The sequence below is a fragment of the Pituophis catenifer genome, unplaced genomic scaffold (assembly GCF_029215685.1).
Source record: "Pituophis catenifer annectens isolate HBS135680 unplaced genomic scaffold, rPitCat1.0.hap2 SCAF_2, whole genome shotgun sequence".
Taxonomy (NCBI): domain Eukaryota; kingdom Metazoa; phylum Chordata; class Lepidosauria; order Squamata; family Colubridae; genus Pituophis; species Pituophis catenifer.
Genome location: NW_027256882.1, coordinates 167,875,995 through 167,893,655, shown reverse-complemented (window position 1 = coordinate 167,893,655; position 17,661 = coordinate 167,875,995). Strand labels below are relative to the sequence as shown.

Genomic DNA, 17,661 nt, shown 5'->3' with positions numbered 1-17,661 from the left:
GATGGTGTCTTGATATCTTTTGCACACTTTCTCAGAATTCAATTGCCATTTTGGTAAACCTGGCTTTCCACTTGTCTTTTTCACAAACACCTGAATGCAGGAAACACATTGCTTGCAAGGAGAAAGTCAGGCTGCTATAAAAGGTAAAGAAGGAAGGAGGTTTTTAAGAAGGAGTTCCTCCAGTTGCAAGGAATGAGGAGCTCAGCTGTCAGCAATTTATTCCCACTAATTGTGCCTAAAACCACAAACAAGCACATAGGTCTCAGGATGAGGCTTCTCCCTCCTCTTCCTCCCCCATGTTTAAATTTTGTGTTATGAAGAAATCCAACTGGTGAAGCACTGGATATAGGATTTGAGGCTCTGGATAATCTTTTCAGTGCAGCAAGATAAACTGAAATGGGATAGCAGTTTTTAAAATACTCTTCGATTCAAAGAAAACAGTTGAAATAAAATTCTGCATGCCTGGAATATTTCCTTTTTGGGGGGAGCGTTAACCTTTATTTACTTATGAATAAAAACCCACCGCGCTGCAAACTGCGTTCATGATCCGGCCATGCAACGAGTTCCGAAAAACGAGTAAGGGGGGGGGGTATCTCTCGGTTTCAAAAAGCACGTTTGGGGAGACGACAGCATCACAATCACTTCTCAGCACCGCCATACATACAGGCCACAACTCCGGGACGATCGGGCAGGGTTTTCGAATCAAGGGATCTCTGTTCTTTACGTCGGCGTTCTTTAGGGTACCCCTGCCTTGCTTTCAACGGATCACCCCGAAATCCGCCCGGGGGGGGAAATTCAACAAAGTCTTACAATCCAGGAACGACGTTACACGACAAGAAGGCAGTTCTTCGTCCGGTGCAGCGCCTCCACCGAAAACTTCAGCTTTTGAACTCCACGGGGGAGTGGATCTCCTTGCTGGAATTGATCGGGTTGCTCACTTTCCGAGGAGCTGTCGAGGGGAAAGGCCGGTCGGTTTTTTTGGCAGCCCGCAGCCACACCCTGCCGGCTGGCGGCCGTCCAACCGGGCTGGCTACACCTGGCGCGGAAGGAGGCCGGCGAGCCGTGGGCAGGACGCGGCATTTAAGACGCGCTCGGCTGCAGCGCGCTGTTTCCGAGCGCTCAGCCCGGATCAGTGCACGATGCTCCTCGCTCGCTGCCTGGGGACGGCGCTCCTGCTTTTGCTGGCCCCGACGACGGGATGCGGGGCGGCCGTGGCTGCTGCTGCTGTGTCGGAGCCCGACGGCGACATCGGGCCCGCTTGCCCTTCTTCTTCTTCTTCTCCGGCCGGCTGCGATTCCCCCGAGAGCGACCGTAAAGCGACTTGCGACGACGAGAAAGCCTGCGGAGTTCGGGAGGAAGGCGAATCCTGCGGCGTCTATACACCCAGCTGCGCCCTCGGGCTGCGCTGCGTCCCTCGGCCAGGCGAGCGCACGCCTTTGCAAGCCCTGTTGCGCGGGAAGGGCATCTGCTCGGCTCCGCAACCCAAGAGAGGAGGCGGCAAGAACCAGACGGAGATCGAGCCCGTTGCAGGTAAGGGCGGTGGTGGTGGTGGTGGTGGTGGTGCTGGGGCGCCCCGAGGGCTCGCAAATCCGCGATGGGCCGGTTTTGGTAAACCTCTGGAGGGGGAAGGGAAAAAAAAGAAAAAGAAAAAAAAAACCCCTAACGGGCTGCGATGAGATTTGCCAGCGGAATGATTTAATAGAGTGGGAAGAAACGATGGAAAAAGAATAGTTTTTGTGCTTAACCCGAAGCAAAAAGAACTCGTAAGGCCAATTCAGATGCAACAGCTGTATTATTACTGTTATGCAGCCCGGCGATGGTTGCTAGTGAGGAAATGGCTCCAGCTTGGAATAAAGAGCGCTTTTACTCGAAAGGAAGACCCCAGTGAACGCAGCCGGATTGGGGATTTGCTACTGAATAATAGGGAATTGGGGTTTGCATTGCTGAGGTAAAATACGGTGGGCTGGGCTGTTGTATTCCAACTCTCAGGGTACCCTCGCTCCAAACCCTACCGCCCCCCCGTTATATTTCTCTGATTTTATTTTACACCTAATAAAAGAAACGTGAATCGCAACGGTTTTACGACGAGCCACGTGAGGAATTACCGCCTATGTGTTTTTTTTTTAAAGGTGTAATAATCGTGCGACTGGACTTTTAAAAGTTCTCGGGTTTATGTTCCCAGTCTTTTATTTATGCTTCTTTGGGGTTCAGAAAAGGAACTAACTAGCATTCCTTCAGACCAGACTCGGCGCCGAAGTTCATGTTTCTTGAGGACTAGAAGCTTCTCGGGTTCCTCTGGTTTCTCTTCGCGTCAGTGTCGAGGTTCTGCTCTGAACAAAGGGGAAATTGAGTTCTGAAATTTTGAAATTGAGTGAAATAATTGCTTTTGGGGGCTCCCTCCCTTGCCCAATAGGAATCTCCCCTGGATGTAGAAGATTAAAGGCAATGGGTTTTTTGTACAGACAGAGAGGAATCTCTTAGTTTCTGAGGTGGGTGGGTGGACATTATTATTTATTTAAAGAATACAGAATAACATTTGAACCTTGGAGGTCGTCTAGTAGTCCAACCCCCTGCCCAAGTAGGAAACTCCCTATATCTATACCATTTGGGACAAATGGCTGTCCAATCTCTTCTTTAAAAGAGATTTAGATTTATTTAAGAGATTTAAATAAGAGATTTGTTTATTTAAATTTAGCTCCAGTATTAAGCAACTGTAGATTCTTGGAGATACTTGCCTTTTTCCTTAAAAAAACGAGTACCACGTTCATTGCCAAGCCTGCATGAGGGTGATAGGGATTATTATTTCCTTTTTGATAGCACATCATCCTCTCCTGTGTTAAGAACCTATCCTATCCTATCTTATCCTATCCTATCCTATAAGGGCAGCCTTTCTCAACCTAGTGCCCCTGGGCTGCACCCATCTGATATTCCCAGCCCCCCTTGAGTAACAATCCCAGCTCATCTGACAGCTGTGGCAAAGGCAGCTTTAAGAGGATCCCAGCCATTAAATTCATGGGAGGATCCTTGAAAAGGGTTTGTGTGTGTGTGTGTGTGTGTGGTTTTGCCCTTCTGAAATGCAAGTATCCACTAGCTTGTGGTGGACAGAAGCGCACTCTGGGAAAGGGAGGGATCAGATTTGATCTTGGTTAATGCAAGTAGAGACTGGATCTGCCATTACTTGTCTTGTCCCTCTTTTATTGGCTTTGGTTTATGCCTAGAAATTATAGATCCTGTCACCATCCCCTGTGCTCTAGTGTGCTGGTACTGGTCTGTGGCAAAAGGACCAGCAATATAAATACCTATGGCACCTTGCCTAGCTAATGTGAGGATGCATCCTCAGAGGCTGATATTGGTTGTGACTTCAATTGCATGGAAGGAGGTGTAGACTGAAAATGGGTAATTGTGGAGTAAATGAACTTTGCTTCCTTATCAGTAAGCTGAAAATGAGCTATGCCACCAAGTGATGGCTGGCTGTTTGGCTATGCCCATAGATTCATACTTCAGCAGGAAAATAAGGCTAATAAAAGTTTACATGAAGAATCTTTTTCTAAAATTTTAAAAATCAAGAGAGGGGCAGTGGGCAAAAGAACTTAAAATTCCTGGACTGGTGTTTCCATTTTGGAAGAGAATAATGCAAAGAAACAGCCCAATGCTCAGGCAGTTGTACCTAGCACAATTAAATCCTCTAAAATGGCACTAAATCACCTTAAATGGCAAAGATGCTCCTAAATAAAAACAGTTTGCCTGATACAGAAAGATGGTAGAAGGAAGAGGGGACACTGCTGGTGTTTTGGTGGCAAAGGCTTGTTCTAAACTAACTGTCTCAATCTAAAATCTTTTGTCTATGCTAAACTTCAGATCTCACCTTCTATCTAGTCATGAATAGTGTATGGATGGTGGAGTCCCGCACAATTGAAGAACTCTGAGTTGAAAAAGATTACTCGCAATGATCTTTAATGATCCTATAGCAGCAGTTGTATAGGCAGTCCTCCAATTTACGGCCACGGTTGAGCCCCAAATTTCTTTTGCAAAGTGAGACATTTGTTAAGTGAATTTTGCCCCATTTCTACGACTTCTCTTGCCACATTTGTTAAGTGAATCACTGCAGTTTGATCAATTAGTAACCCAGTTGTTAAGTGAATCTGGCTTCCCCGTTGACTTTGCTTTGGCAGAAGGTTCCAAACAGGGATCACTGGATCTTGGGATACAGAGATGGTCATAAACATGCCAAGCATCTGAATTTTGATCACATGATCATGGGGACGCTGGAATGGTTGCAACTGTGAAAAGCGGTCATAGGTCACTTTTTCAACGCCTTTGTAACTAAGTGAACTTTTGTAAGTCAAGGACTACCTGTATAGGGTAAACTCCCAAACCTCTCGTATTCATTCTGGAATTCTTGTGCTGTTTGAGGCTACCACTCCTGTCAATCAGTGACCTTAAGCGTGTTGCCTGAGGCTGTGGTTCCCCTTCCTCGTCCCATAATGCAAAGGCTCCCAGGTTAAGCTTGCAGAGCAGATCTGGCCCATTGCTGAATTCCATCCCTTATAGGGATTCCTTCTTCTTCATCTTTCCTAAGAAGTTAAGTGTTTCAAAGCATGAATTTGGGTAGCAACCCATCAGAAGCATGTACCTTTCTGTGCGTCTTCCTTGACTTACTGAACCCAGCTTTCCACAAGAAATGAGCTTTGAAAGTGGTCAGCTTGGACCACCGTATTGGGAAGAAACCTAGGATTTTCTAGTCAGCTGGCCCAATTGACATGGTTGGGAGGATCCTCAATTATCTTTCTTTTCCCCTGTTGAGTGGTTTATTTAGAAAAAGATTCCCTCACCCCTACTTCAAAACTTAACTTCAAGCAATGAGATTTCTGTTCTTGGTTGAGGCTGCTGGGATCAGGGCTGTGAGTGAACTCTGCATCTGGGAAAAACCAATGCTATTTTTCTTGAGCTGTGGAACAAACTGTCTCGTTTGTTAGGATTTATGAGTTATTCAGAGCAATATAGAAACAGAGTCCAAGGCAGTTTCCTTAGCAAAAGTATAATAACCAAAGCATCTTTTTTTTTTTTAAAGGAAAAAAGCCCTTGTTTTATTCCCAGGCAATTTGTGACCATGTTCTTTCACTTCCCCAGCTGTGGAATCAACTCAAGAAGACCTTCTCCTTCATGCCCATCACTCTACGATGCACCAGAGAACAGTTTCATCACCAGTCTGACAGTTCAGCAAGGGCTTAGTGGTAAACATAGTCCAGAAAATAGATTGATCCCAGATGATTCAGAACTTTAATGGTTATTACTTTTCATGCAACCATCCTAAACAATGCCACTGCCTCACAATCATGTTACTATATGGATGCTGCAGTGCTCCTAAGTGCGAGGACCGGTCATTTTTTTCCAGCAGAGTTGTAACTTTGAACAGTCGCTAAATGAATGATTATATGCCAAAGACTACCTGTACTATCCGACTGTTTTGTCCCTGCCATCAACCTGACAGGTGTACCTTTATAGATGGCCGTGTTGATTTGCGCTATTTAAAAAAAACCATTTATTTCAGCATTCTTTCATCCTCTTGTCTCCCTATGTGCCTTATCTCTTAAAATTCCAAAATGGTACCTTGGAAATCAGAAAGAATTCTCCTTCCACAGTTTCTTAATGCCAGTAGGGTTCTGGTATGTCAACCTTAATAGTTCCAAGCAAAAAATACTGTGTATTTGTTTTATTTATAGATGCTTCATTGGCTTTAGTGAGTAGCTTCAGAGGTTAGAAGAATTAACATAAACACATGAAAATTAAATTACCAGGGTACCACTGTCTATTAGCTGAGATGGGAAAAGAACTCGGTTTCCTTTTTGCAGTCTTTGACAACTAGTTGCTGAAATTCTAATTTTGTTCGAAATGACTTCATGGAATAAAAGCCAGGAATAGTGGATGGGCAGTCAAAAAATGCAGGAGGCAGCTGCTGGCCAGGCATGGCAACCTGCCATTTTGCTAATGTCCCTGTAAGATGGGATGAATTCTCGTAGACTTATGCCTTGTCACTAAGAAAGAGAAATAATGAAGCCAGCGCCTTGGAATGGAATATTATGGCACTAATATTCTCTGGATTCCCCAGACTTCTAGATTAAGTAAAGGCTACCAACTCTGGAGAAAAGAGCTCATGTGAAAACATGGGAAAGCATTCACAGATTCCAGTGCAATGCTGTCATGGTGTCTTTTAGTTCTGTTAGTATCTTCTATCAGTTCTTTGCCTGACTGCATGATTGCGTTTGTGCAGATTGCCTTCTATAATTCACCTTTTCTATCATTCAAATGTTTGCACATTAACAGATGAGTGTTTTTGACTATAACTGACATCTTTAAAGAAAGAAACTTATTTCTTAGAAGTGTTTTTGTTCTAGCTTGCCGTTTTCCTTCCTCCTTCAAATTGGCCAACTCTTAAGACAGAATGCTCTGAGCTGATATTTTCTGGGTAGGTTAGGGCCAGAATACCCAGCCAGGGATCATTGGAGTGAGTTTTAATTTTCTTACATCTAGAGAGCCCAGGTTGGGAAGGGCTGCCCTCAGCCTCTTAATTTGGAGGTTGTAAGGAAAGCCAGCAGTGCTAATAGAAGCTGTGGTCAGCAAGTCATGCAAATGATGCACCTAATGATACATTTTTATCCTCAATTAAATTTAGGATATTTTTAGGATTTTTCAGGTGGGGGAAGAGATTGTACTTTCAGCTGCGTATTATTCGGAGTAAATATACAGTATGTTTTAAATGAGCCGAAAGTTATCTTCTAGAATATTTTTTGTAAATCCATCAGAATGCTACCCCCACGTCTTTAAAGCTTCTAGCTTTTGTTAGTGCGGGAAGATTCTTTAAAAGCTATTTTGTATGTGAGGTGCTCAGAAAGTTTATTGAATGGTTATCTCAATGGATTGATACACATTCAGCATTAGTTTGTCCCCCTTCCCCACAAAAAGCAGTGGCAATTAGAAAAGTCCCATTCATTCCATTAGACCAAGCTCCTGAGGTATAAGCAGGGGTGCTATTTAGCAGGTTCTGAGAGGTTCTGGAGAACCGGTAGCGGAAATGTTGAGTAGTTCAGAGAACCCGCAAATACCACCTCTGGCTGGCCCCAGAGTGGGGTGGGAATGGAGATTTTGCAATATCTTTCCCCAGGAGTGGGGAGGGAATGGGGATTTTGTAGTATCCTTCCCCTGGAGTGGGGTGGGAATGGAGATTTTGCAGTATCCTTCCCCTGCCATGCCCACCAAGCCACGCCCACAGAACCGCTAGTAAAAAAAATTGAATTCCACCACTGGGTATAAGTAATAATTTCTAGTGTTCCTAATTAATCTGACAAGTTTCTTTACTTGTAGAATCTGAGTTGCATTACTTTCATGAAATTGCTGCAAGGATGTTATAATCAACAAACTACAAACCCTCTTTCAGTCTTGCAGTGGTCAATCACTGCCATTTTCTTCTGGAAATACAGGTAGTCCTCAATTTACAACAGTTCATTTAGTGACTGAAGTCACAATGGCATTTTTAAAAAAGTGACTTATGACTGTTTTTCACACTTAATGACTATTGCAGCATCCCCATGGTCACATGATCAAAATTCAGACGCGTGGGAACTGGTTGATATTTATGACCGTTGCTGTGTCCCAGGGCTCATAGGTTCTCCTTTTGCCCCCTTCTGACAAGCAAAGTTAATTAAGAACCATGTGACTAACTTTAACAATTGCAGTGATTTGCTTGACAATCGTGGTAAGAAAAGTCATAAAATGGGGCAAAAGTCACTTACCAAATGTCTTACTTCGCAACGTTTCTTTGGAATGGAACGGGTGAAATCTAAAATTTGTTACTACTGGTTCTGTGGGCGTGACTTGGTGATGGGGGTAATGTGACGGTGGGCGTGGCCAATTTTTTTTTTTTTACTTTTAAAACCATTTTTTACATGTAAAACCATGTAAAAAATGCTTTCAAAAGGCTCTGACAATCCCAGCTGAATTGCCTGATCTGCAGGCATCTCAGCTGGGATCGTCAGAGCTTGGATCGTCAGAGCCATTTAAAAGAAAAAAAAGGCTCTGATCACGAGGCTCAGCTGGGCATGGGGGGCGGGGGCAGTTCTCCGAACTGCCCGCCACCATCACTACCTACTCGCCCGAGCTGGTCCGAACTGGGAGCATTTCACCCATGGAATGGAATGGGAGAAAATCTGCAGATGGTGTTCATTATTAGATGGACAACTTAACTTGGTTAAGTTAAACCAAGCCTCTTCCTTCCCAAAGCTTGCTTGGGTGATGATTGTTCTTGGTTCCTTGGTTTTGAAAATAAGATCTTAATTATGTCTGTCTTTAGTCAAATCTATTTCCATTAAAGACAAAGAGACACAGATCCTTTGCTTGGGGGAAACCTAGATAATTCCCAGGAGTTAATCTTTAAATAAGTAAATAATGTACTTGCTATACAACGCAGGGAGTTTCTAGGCTGCCTTCAGAATCTGCAAGTAGGCAATTTAAGGTGGCGATCAGATAATATGTATCCAGTAGGTGCGCAGGATTACATCTCCATGTATAGATCAGGGGTTGGCAACCACACTCAAAGAGCCACAAAGGTCCTAACCAGAAGCCCCCGTTCAATTCTTTTTTTTTTTTTTAATTTGATTTATATGCCGCCCTTCTCCGGAGACTCAGGGCGGCTTACAATGTGCTCAGCAATAGCCTTCATACTTTTGTATATTTATACAAAGTCAGCTTATTGCCCCCACAAACTGGGTCCTCAATTTACCTACCTTAGAAAGGATGGAAGGCTGAGTCAACCTTGAGCCTTGGCGAGATTCGAACCCTGCAGTAATTGCAGGCAGCTGGTCTTAATAACCAGCTTAATAACAGGGAGCCTTAAAGCCCTGTACTACCAAGGCTCTTTCTGGAGCTGACCGGAAGTCCGGTTCCCCCATCATAGTTTCCCCCTAGCACAGTGTCCTTTTTTCTCTGCTGACCAGAAGCCCGGTTCCCCCATCATAGTCTCCTCCTAGCGCGGCGTCCTTTTTCTCTGCCAATTGGAAGTTGGTTCCCCCACCATAGTCTCCTCCTAGTGTGGCATCCCTTTTCCTCTACCTGTAACCGAAACCCCTATCAATTGTGGAGCTGACCAGCAACAGGGAGCCACAGCAGAGGGATGAAAGAGCCACATGCGGCTCCAGAGCCGTGGGTTGCTGAGTCCTGCACTAGATATTTGTGTACAAGAATTTACGATCGAACTAACAGCGTTAGAAATAGTTCCATTGGCCGGCATGAAAAATCCCCAAATGAGGAATATCTGTTGTGAGAAAACCTTTTGATGCTTTCTTATAAAGAATACTAGCGCTTGAGGTCTCTTTAACCTGTCAACAACTTAGGTAATTTAGAAAGCAGGAAAAGAACATAACTTTGAATATAACATTTTACTACGTTTGAGTTGGGGAGCAGTTCTATGCATCATCTGGAGATTCTGGCTGTCAGAATCTCTATCAAAATCTGGTTTTTGAATTATTCTAAGATCTGAAGTGAATGTTCAGCTATCTAGAAATTCCTAGGCTGCTCTTGGTGTTTGGTGCTAGGCTGGTGGCGGCATTAATTGGTTGAGAGACCCTGAATTGTGGAGAGAGGCCTAAGGGAGGCCATAATTGGGTTAATTGTAGATGTGGAAAGAACAAGTAATTTTCATGAAGGAGGTGGCTCCTGTAAAAAACAGAAGCCACATAAAGAAAGATTGATGATTGATTTTGAAAACGAACCAGATTTGCTGGGGACTGCAGAGAAACAGACTCCAGGAAAAATATCACACTACAGATACCATGTTTTCCCAAAAATACGACCTATCCCAAAAGTAAGTCCTAGCTTGATTTTTTACATGTGCACCCAATATAAGCCCTACCCCCAAAACAAGCCCTAACTAAGACTCCGCCTACTCCGGGATGCCCAGGCTGGAGCGAGGTGCATGGGTAAAAATTAAGCTAGGTTGGGGATGGAGCTGCCCTACTTATCAGGCCTCGCACACCCTAACATCTGCTCGCCTTGCAGGCCACTTCTGCGGCTGCTTGCATGCATCGCCCCCAACCTCCATTTTGCTGTCAAACGCCTTCCAGAAAGGCCTCTGCAGCCGAGAAATGGGCTCGATCAATCCAGAGTGTTATCAACTGCAGAAGGCTTTCCGGAAGGCCTCTGATGGCAAAAAGGAAGCCAGGGGCATTGCACATGTCAATTCGGAGCCTGTTTCTCAGCTGCAGAGGCCTTTCCGGAAGGCCTCTGAGGGCAAAATGGAGGCTGGGAGCGATATGTATGAGTGGCTGTAGAAGAAGTGGGCGACAGCAGGCTCCTGCTGGGCGGGATTGTTTGTGCCGCTACCGCAAGGTGAGTCAATAATTAGACATCCCCGAAAATAAGACCTGGTGCCTTTTTTGGTGGTAAAAAAACCATAAGATCGGGTCTTATTTTCAGGGAAACATGGTAGTCCTTGACTTATGATGGAAATTCCAATTTCAATTGTGGTCATAAGTCAGTGTAGTTGTAAAGCAAGTGACTGTACCCAATTTTATGACCATTTTTATTATCATTTGTTAAATAAATCACATGGTCATTAAGTGAATCCAGCCTTCCCAATTGACTTTGCTTCTCAGAAGCTGGCTGGGAAGCTCACAAATTGTGATCGCTTAACTACCAGCTGCTGCAACCATCATCAGTGTGAACCAGTTGCCCAATGACCAATTTGTGATCATGTGACTGTCAGGGTGGTGCGACTGTTGTGACTTCAAGGACGATTTGCAAGTCCCTTTTTCAAAAGCCATCGTATTTTCAAACGATCGTTAAACAAAAGTTCATAAGTTATAAGTTAAGGGCTATTTGTAAGGTATTCCCCATAGGTGAGGCAATAGAGCAGCGGCTTGGAATGCTACTGGAGGCTCCATTCTAAGCTTTGAGTCATGTGACCCAGAGTGGAATATATGCCGCTTGCAGCTTGTTCAGCAACAACAAATTCATATGCTTGGCCTGCATTTACGACCACATGATGCACTTATCTAACCCTAACCCTCGGCGGTAAAATCCAAATATTTTTACTACTGGTTCTGTGGGCGTGGCTTGATGGGCGTGGCAGGGGAAGGATACTGCAAAATCCCCATTCCTACCCCACTCCTGGGGGAAGGATATTGCAAAATATCCATTCCCACCCCACTCGGGGGCCAGCCAGCGGTGGTATTTGCCAGTTCTCCCAACTACTCAAAATTTCCGCTACCAGAACCTGTCAGAACCTGCTGGATTTCACCCCTGCTAACCAGAAGTGGGTTTCAGCAGGTTCTGACCGGTTCCGGTAGCGGAAATTTTGAGTAGTTCGGAGAACGGGTAGTAAAAATTCTGACTGGCCCTGCCCCCATCTATTCTCTACCTCCCAAGATTTCCCAAGTATCCTTCCCCTGGAGTGGGGTGGGAATGGAGATTTTACAATATCCTTCCCCTGCCACGCCCACCAAGCCATGCCAACAGAACCGGTAGTAAAAAAATTTGAAACCCACCACTGCTGCTAACCCTAACCCCCCCCCCCCACCCCCAATCTCCATCCTGCTCTGTCTTTCTGGCCATCCTGCTGTGCCACCCTGCACCACTACCACTCCCTTACGAAACCTTCGCTATCTTCTTCCTCCCGCTGCTGTTAAGGCAACTGTTGGTCAGTGTGCACCCTTGTGAAGTTCTGCAACTCCAGCAGCTGCTTTGCAAAAGGCCAGCCCAGGCATATCCCATCAGCAGCAGGAGGAAGACGGCAGCAAAAGTTGGCTAGGGGCAGCGAAAAGTAGGGTGACTAAAAGGGCAGAAATAATGGTATAGATAGGTGGGTGGGAGAGTGCGGTAGGACAGAAGAGGTGATGGCGCAGTTCTGGCCTAATGACCACATCCAGGACTTACCAGAATTGCCGTTACTCAGTGGTGAGGTCACTTGATGTTTCACCTAACGACTGCAGCAATTACAATTATGGCCCCCATTAAGATTGTTAAATGAGGACTTCCTGTATGTGGAGAGGAGCCAGTGTGATCTATTGGCTAAGACATCAGGCTAGAAATCCTGAGTTCTAGTCTGCCTTAGTCTTAGTCATGAAGACTAAGTCATGAAGGGTGACCTTGGACCAGTTGTTTTCTCTCAGCCCTTAAAAAGGCGCACTAACAAACCATTTCTGAAAAACCTTGCTAAGAAAACTGCAGGGACTTGTCAGGCAGTCTGCAAGAATCGGACATGATTAGCTGATTAAATGGAAAGAAAAAAACCCTGTATGTACACAAACTGATAGGAATTTCCTCCCCCTTTCCTAGAGGTACATAAATAAATAAGACATATGCATACACCTTGATTTAGATTCATTCTCCCTCTCTCTTTCTCTTCCTTCCTCCCTCCCTCTCTCTCTCTCCCTCCCTCCTTCTCCCTCCCTCCCTCTCTCCCTCTCTCTCACACACTCACATCCTCATTAGACCCTGTGGAGAAAGTACTGCATATAACGCACTGCAGCTACATCTTGTGGCCACTGCTGGTAACAACACTGAAATTAATTTTTATCTTATTTTTTATAACCCAAGGGAATGATATAAAGCTGTGATGACGAACCTATGGCACGTGGAGCCATATCAGTGGGCACACAAGCTCAGCTCCGGCGCGCACGTGCACACTGGCCAGCTGATTTTCAGGCCTTCTGGGTCCACCAGAAATCAGGAAACACGCTGTTTCCAGCCTCCGGAGGGCCTCCGGGTGGGTGGGGAAGGCCCGTTTTTTGCTCTCCCCAGAATCCAGAGCCTTTCTAGGAGCCTGGGAAGGCCGGAAACGGCCCGTTTCCCAACTGGGGAGAGTAAAAAATGGGCCTACCTGGCCCACCATGCCATTGCGTGCCAAAAGCAGGGGGGAGCGCTGGGGGGTTGTGCGCGCATTCACAGGGGGCATGTAGAATTATGAATGTGGGCACATCTGCGTGTGACGCCCCCCCATGCTCCCCGCTTTTGGCATGCGATGGCAAAAAGGTTAGCCATCCCTGATATAAAGGGAGTTGGAATGCTGCCTGTGCATCAGCAATATGTATTTACTTATTTACTTTCACTAACACACTATTTAATTCTGTGGACCAAGGGTAGTTTACAAACACTAAGAATACATCATTCACAAAACAGAAGTTTGAGTGGAGTTGGTGACATGCAAATTCAATTAAAATACAAAAGAAGCATACATTAAACTAACTGGGCAGTCCCCAAAGGATTAGAAGCCAGTATCTTTTATGAACTTCTCCTGAAAGGTGGTGCAAAATTGTTTTTCTATACCAGTTGTGAAAAAATCCTGAAGTGCTGTAGTGAAGAGAGACCTGAAGTTGAATAGTTTTGCTGTTGACTTTAAGAAAAAAAGAGGGGAAAGTTGAATTCTGTTTCTGTTTCTCTAGGTGATGGCAGAAGGGAAAATTACCAGACAGATAATCCAACTCCAGAACCTCTCCTCCTTCAGATCCAAGACCCTTTGCCAGATGTCGTGGTGGACAAATCCCAGATACAACAGGACCCCCTAAATAATGGTATTAAACAGGAATTGGATATGGTGAGTGAAATGAGAGGCCTGATCTTGGGCACCAAGCCCTGGAAGAGAATAAATGGGGCTGCCTTTGCCTTCTTCTCATGCCTTGCTCTTATGCATCTTGCTCTCTATAGCAGTGGTGAAATCCAATTTTTTTTACTACCGGTTCTGTGGGCATGGCTTGGTGGGCATGGCAGGGGAAGGATACTGCAAAATCTCCATTCCTACCCCACTGCAGGAGAAGGATACTGCAAAATCCCCATTCCCTCCCCACTCCTGGGTGAAGGATATTGCGAAATCCCCATTCCCACCCACTCAGGGGCCAGCCAGAGGTGGTATTTGCCTGTTCTCCGAACTACTCAAAATTTCCGCTACCGGTTCTCCAGAACCTGTCAGAACCTACTGGATTTCACCCCTCCTCTATAGTCTTTGCTTCCTAGCAGTGCTGAGACTTACGAAACTAAGAGTCCTGCACATCATTGCTTTGGGGGGGTGGAATCTGCATCTCAATTTCCCTCTCCCAATCTGCGTATTCAGCAAAGCATGTAGTTTTGTAATGCATGTGAGATTGCTAAGAGATGCTTCTGCTTTTTAAAGAGCCCCAAATACATTATAGTGAGTTAAAGGGCAGTATGCTAGGGAGAAAGAGTCATCACTTACCACCCCAATGTGTGCATGCCCACTTGTCTGCCACATAACAGGGCCCAGTTCTGAATGGGCCACAACCTGGGGTTTGGGACTCCTGGCATAGAGTGCTGCTAACATTACCTAAACCCAAATGCTATTTTAAGGCCTGCCCATCCCCATGCAGTGCAGTGGTTTTCTCCTTTCAATCACTAACTTGTTCTTCTTTTCACAGGGTCCCTGCCGCAGGCATTTGGCAGCCATCTTGCAGGAGCTAAAAGCCCCCCTCTACATGAACGGCGAAGATATCTTCATTCCCAATTGTGACACCAAAGGCTTTTATAGGCGGAAGCAGGTATCTACTTTAAACATGGTTTAAAAAGCAAAGGAAGCTGTTCTGGGTCTTTGAGGGAAGACGTAGCCATGCAGGCAAAACTCAGCTTTGGGCTGGAATGTCAAAAAAATTCGTGCAGAGAGTGAGTTTCCCACTGGGGGAGAAAGGGTGGGGGAAAATTTTACAAAATGTCCAAAGCCCAATGAGCTTGCTGGTGCTCTGTAGCTTGCATTTAAGTAGTAACAGAGAATTGATTTACCAGTCTTGCTCCTTATACATTACGTTAAGTTATGGCTTGAAGTCTACTGGAGAAAGCCCCAATTCCTGGGTTCATCCATTCTGCAAACCCACTCTGGTGGCATTTATGGGAAAATTTAGCTCCCTCCTCTTCCTTTTTAGAAGTCCAACCCTATTTATGCTTATACAGAAGTACATCCAGCTGAGTTCTATGACTCTGATTCAGTTGGAAGAACTCACAGGGATTGTCTTCCTTGCTGTATAGCGAGGCTCGGTAAGACCTACCAAATTCCAATTCTTCCAAACCTGGTTTCATTAGGACTGTCTAGATACAATCATCTTGCTAAATCTCTTTCCTGACCCAACCATCTCCTTAAAGTACTAGCAAAAGCATCAGCAGTGGCTGGTGGGGCTGTGCAGGATGGGACTTAAAGAGCAGCAAGGGTATTCTCATTGAAGTGTCATGGCTTAAAATAGCATTTCTCAATTTCATCAAGTTGAGCTCCTAGCATGCCGGCTGGGGAATTCTGGGAGACAAAAGTCCACATCTTTTAAACTTGCTAAGGTTGAGAAACATGGATTTAGAAGGATGTGTGAATATGCTGTGGATCAATCCTGTGCTCTTCAGTGATCATGGAAGGCTCTGTGGCTGTCTTTGCCTTAGTTCTTTCAGTTTTCTTTGAAAGAGATTGAGATTAGAGAAATAGCTTCCTTTTTAAATATACCGTATTTTTTGGAGTATAAGACGCACCTTTCCCCCCCCTAAAAGAGGGTGAAAATTTAGGTGTGTCATATACACCGAATGTAGCCCCGCCCATCTACTGGCCCCCACCCTTTGGCCTCTGCCTCCCAGCAGTTACCTCCTTGCAGCAAACAGCAAGAAGAAACAGCTCCTTTCAGCTTCAGCCTAATTAGCACAAGTTGATTGGATCAGCCTCCCGACTCTCAGCTGTTTTCCTCTCAGCTGTTTTGCGAGGGCCTCTGCTGCTTACTGCAAGGAGGTAAATTGCTGGAGCAGATTTTTTTTCCCCTTGTGCTAATCAAGCTATGCTGAAAACAAAAATAAAAGTAAAGCAGGCTGCTTGCTGTTTGCTGCAACGAGACAAAATTGCTGGGAGGCAGAGGCAGATTTCTTTTTCTTCTTTTCCTCACCAAAAAAGGTAGGTGCGTCTTATACTCCGAAAAATACAGTAGGTTAGCCATTGCGTATTTTTTTTTTTTTTTGTTGCAGAAAGAGGCTTGCTTCAGCGGCAGCTATACTGAGCAGCAAATAAGGTTTATTATGATCTGCTTCAAATGAGTCATCTTATTATTTTTTTTTACATGCAAAAGCATAATGTAAAGAAATCAGGTCTTCTACAGTGGGCATTGTTTCTCTGCTGTTCTAAATTTTCAAGGAAAGTCAATTTGCTGTTGAAAAGAGTCTTGTCTTCTCCATAGTGCCGGACCTCCAAAGGTCAGAAGAGAGGCCGATGCTGGTGTGTGGATAAGAGAGGCCATCAGTTGGAGGGGCTGGAAGAGAGCCCCCTCTGCCTGCTTGCTAACAATGACTGAGGATGCAGGAAGACCGGAGGCCGCCATGGTCCAACAGCAGAATTCTTGACTGAGGGGATTTCGTCTTATTAGAACAGTCATGGAAAATGTTTGCTTGTAATTTATTGCACAGTTGTTGCCTTGTTGGGATCCTGCCTTCGCTGGGATAACTTTGGAGCTCTTACGGTGTCTAATAATACTCTACAAAAGACTGGTCAGAGAAATAGCCGACTGGGGTCTTGTAACTGCATGACCGAAGAGGGGTGTTGAATAAGCTACAGGTAGTTGCATTACAGCAATAATGCTGGCACTTGAATCAATTATCTTATATCAGTAAAGATGCTTATACCAGTAAAGGAACAAGAATAGCCAGTTCCTGGAGGTGCAGTATGTATACTTGGGCTACCTTCTATACATTGTGTAGGGACATCAGGATTTATCTTATACATGCTTCCCAAAGAGATGTGTTTTGTGGAAGGGGTTTTAATAGCACAGTTGTAGTACTAGTTAAAGGGTGACATAGGCGGAAGTAAAATTTGGCCAAGTTTTTTAATGGCCAACATCTACAATTTAAGCAAGAAAATGAAAGTGGTACAGATACTGGAAATGAGATGTATGGAAGTTTTAGCTGTACCTTTAATGTTTTTCGCACTCTCCCTTCTGTTCTGTTTCATGGCTCTCCCCAGCATATCCTTTTAGTTATCTGGATGACAGGAAAACCTGAAGCTGCCTTCCCCGCAGGAAAGCAGTGGATGATGGATTGTCCCTATTTGCCAAAATGTGCTTTAATTTAATGTGTTTAAACAGATAAGTCTCTATTTCTGTATGTTTTACAATACGTTTGGTTTCAATAAATTGGATGATTATGCCATTTTAATGATTTGCTGATACTTAAAATCCCCGATGCGAAGAAGCTAAAATTACTTCTTTTGGCGAGAGCTTTTTTAAACACCGTGTTGCATTCAAAATTTAATTTTCAGGGGCAAGTAGAATTAATAGTTCTTTGTAACTGAGATTGCTTACTTATAAAACATGAAGTAGCTGGTTAATAATTGAGAGGTTTAATTTACTTCTAAATGGGCTCTTTAAGATAAGAGGCTAGCAGTGTCCAGTGTTTTGCTGGGTAGAGTTTTGAAAACAAAGCTAGTGTAGAAAGATGAAGTGGAAAAACAAAGGTCCAAATTATGCAGCTGGTAAGGGCAGGCTGTCCAAATGGATGCTGTCTTAAAGATCAGCACAACGGATCTGGCTTCCTGTATGTGAACAAAGCATTTGTTGTATGTCTCCTGGATGCTAGAAAATTTTGAGTTGGCATACAGTATTCATCTTAATAGCCATAGCCAGCACAAGTATTTAGGATACATGATTTGTG

At 44.6% G+C, this 17,661-nt stretch overlaps 1 protein-coding gene across 1 annotated transcript; it reads left to right on the top strand.

Annotated features, from left to right (window-relative positions):
* Nucleotides 1-1,139: 1,139 nt before the first annotated feature.
* On the top strand, nt 1,140-17,088 carry IGFBP6 (insulin like growth factor binding protein 6). The gene is made up of 4 exons (XM_070934989.1): nt 1,140-1,530; nt 13,434-13,585; nt 14,421-14,540; nt 16,197-17,088. Exons 1-4 carry the CDS (start codon nt 1,140-1,142, stop codon nt 16,308-16,310), a joined length of 777 nt encoding a protein of 258 aa, XP_070791090.1. The 3' UTR covers nt 16,311-17,088.
* The last annotated feature ends 573 nt before the right edge of the window (nt 17,089-17,661 follow it).

Bases quoted from the DNA above. Each gene is read 5' to 3' on its own strand.
- IGFBP6 (XM_070934989.1), top strand. From the start codon at position 1,140: ATGCTCCTCGCTCGCTGCCTGGGGACGGCGCTCCTGCTTTTGCTGGCC. The intron at 1,531-13,433 runs GTAAGGGCGGTG...CTGTTTCTCTAG, and splicing joins GGAGATCGAGCCCGTTGCAG to GTGATGGCAGAAGGGAAAAT. The intron at 13,586-14,420 runs GTGAGTGAAATG...TTCTTTTCACAG, and splicing joins TTAAACAGGAATTGGATATG to GGTCCCTGCCGCAGGCATTT.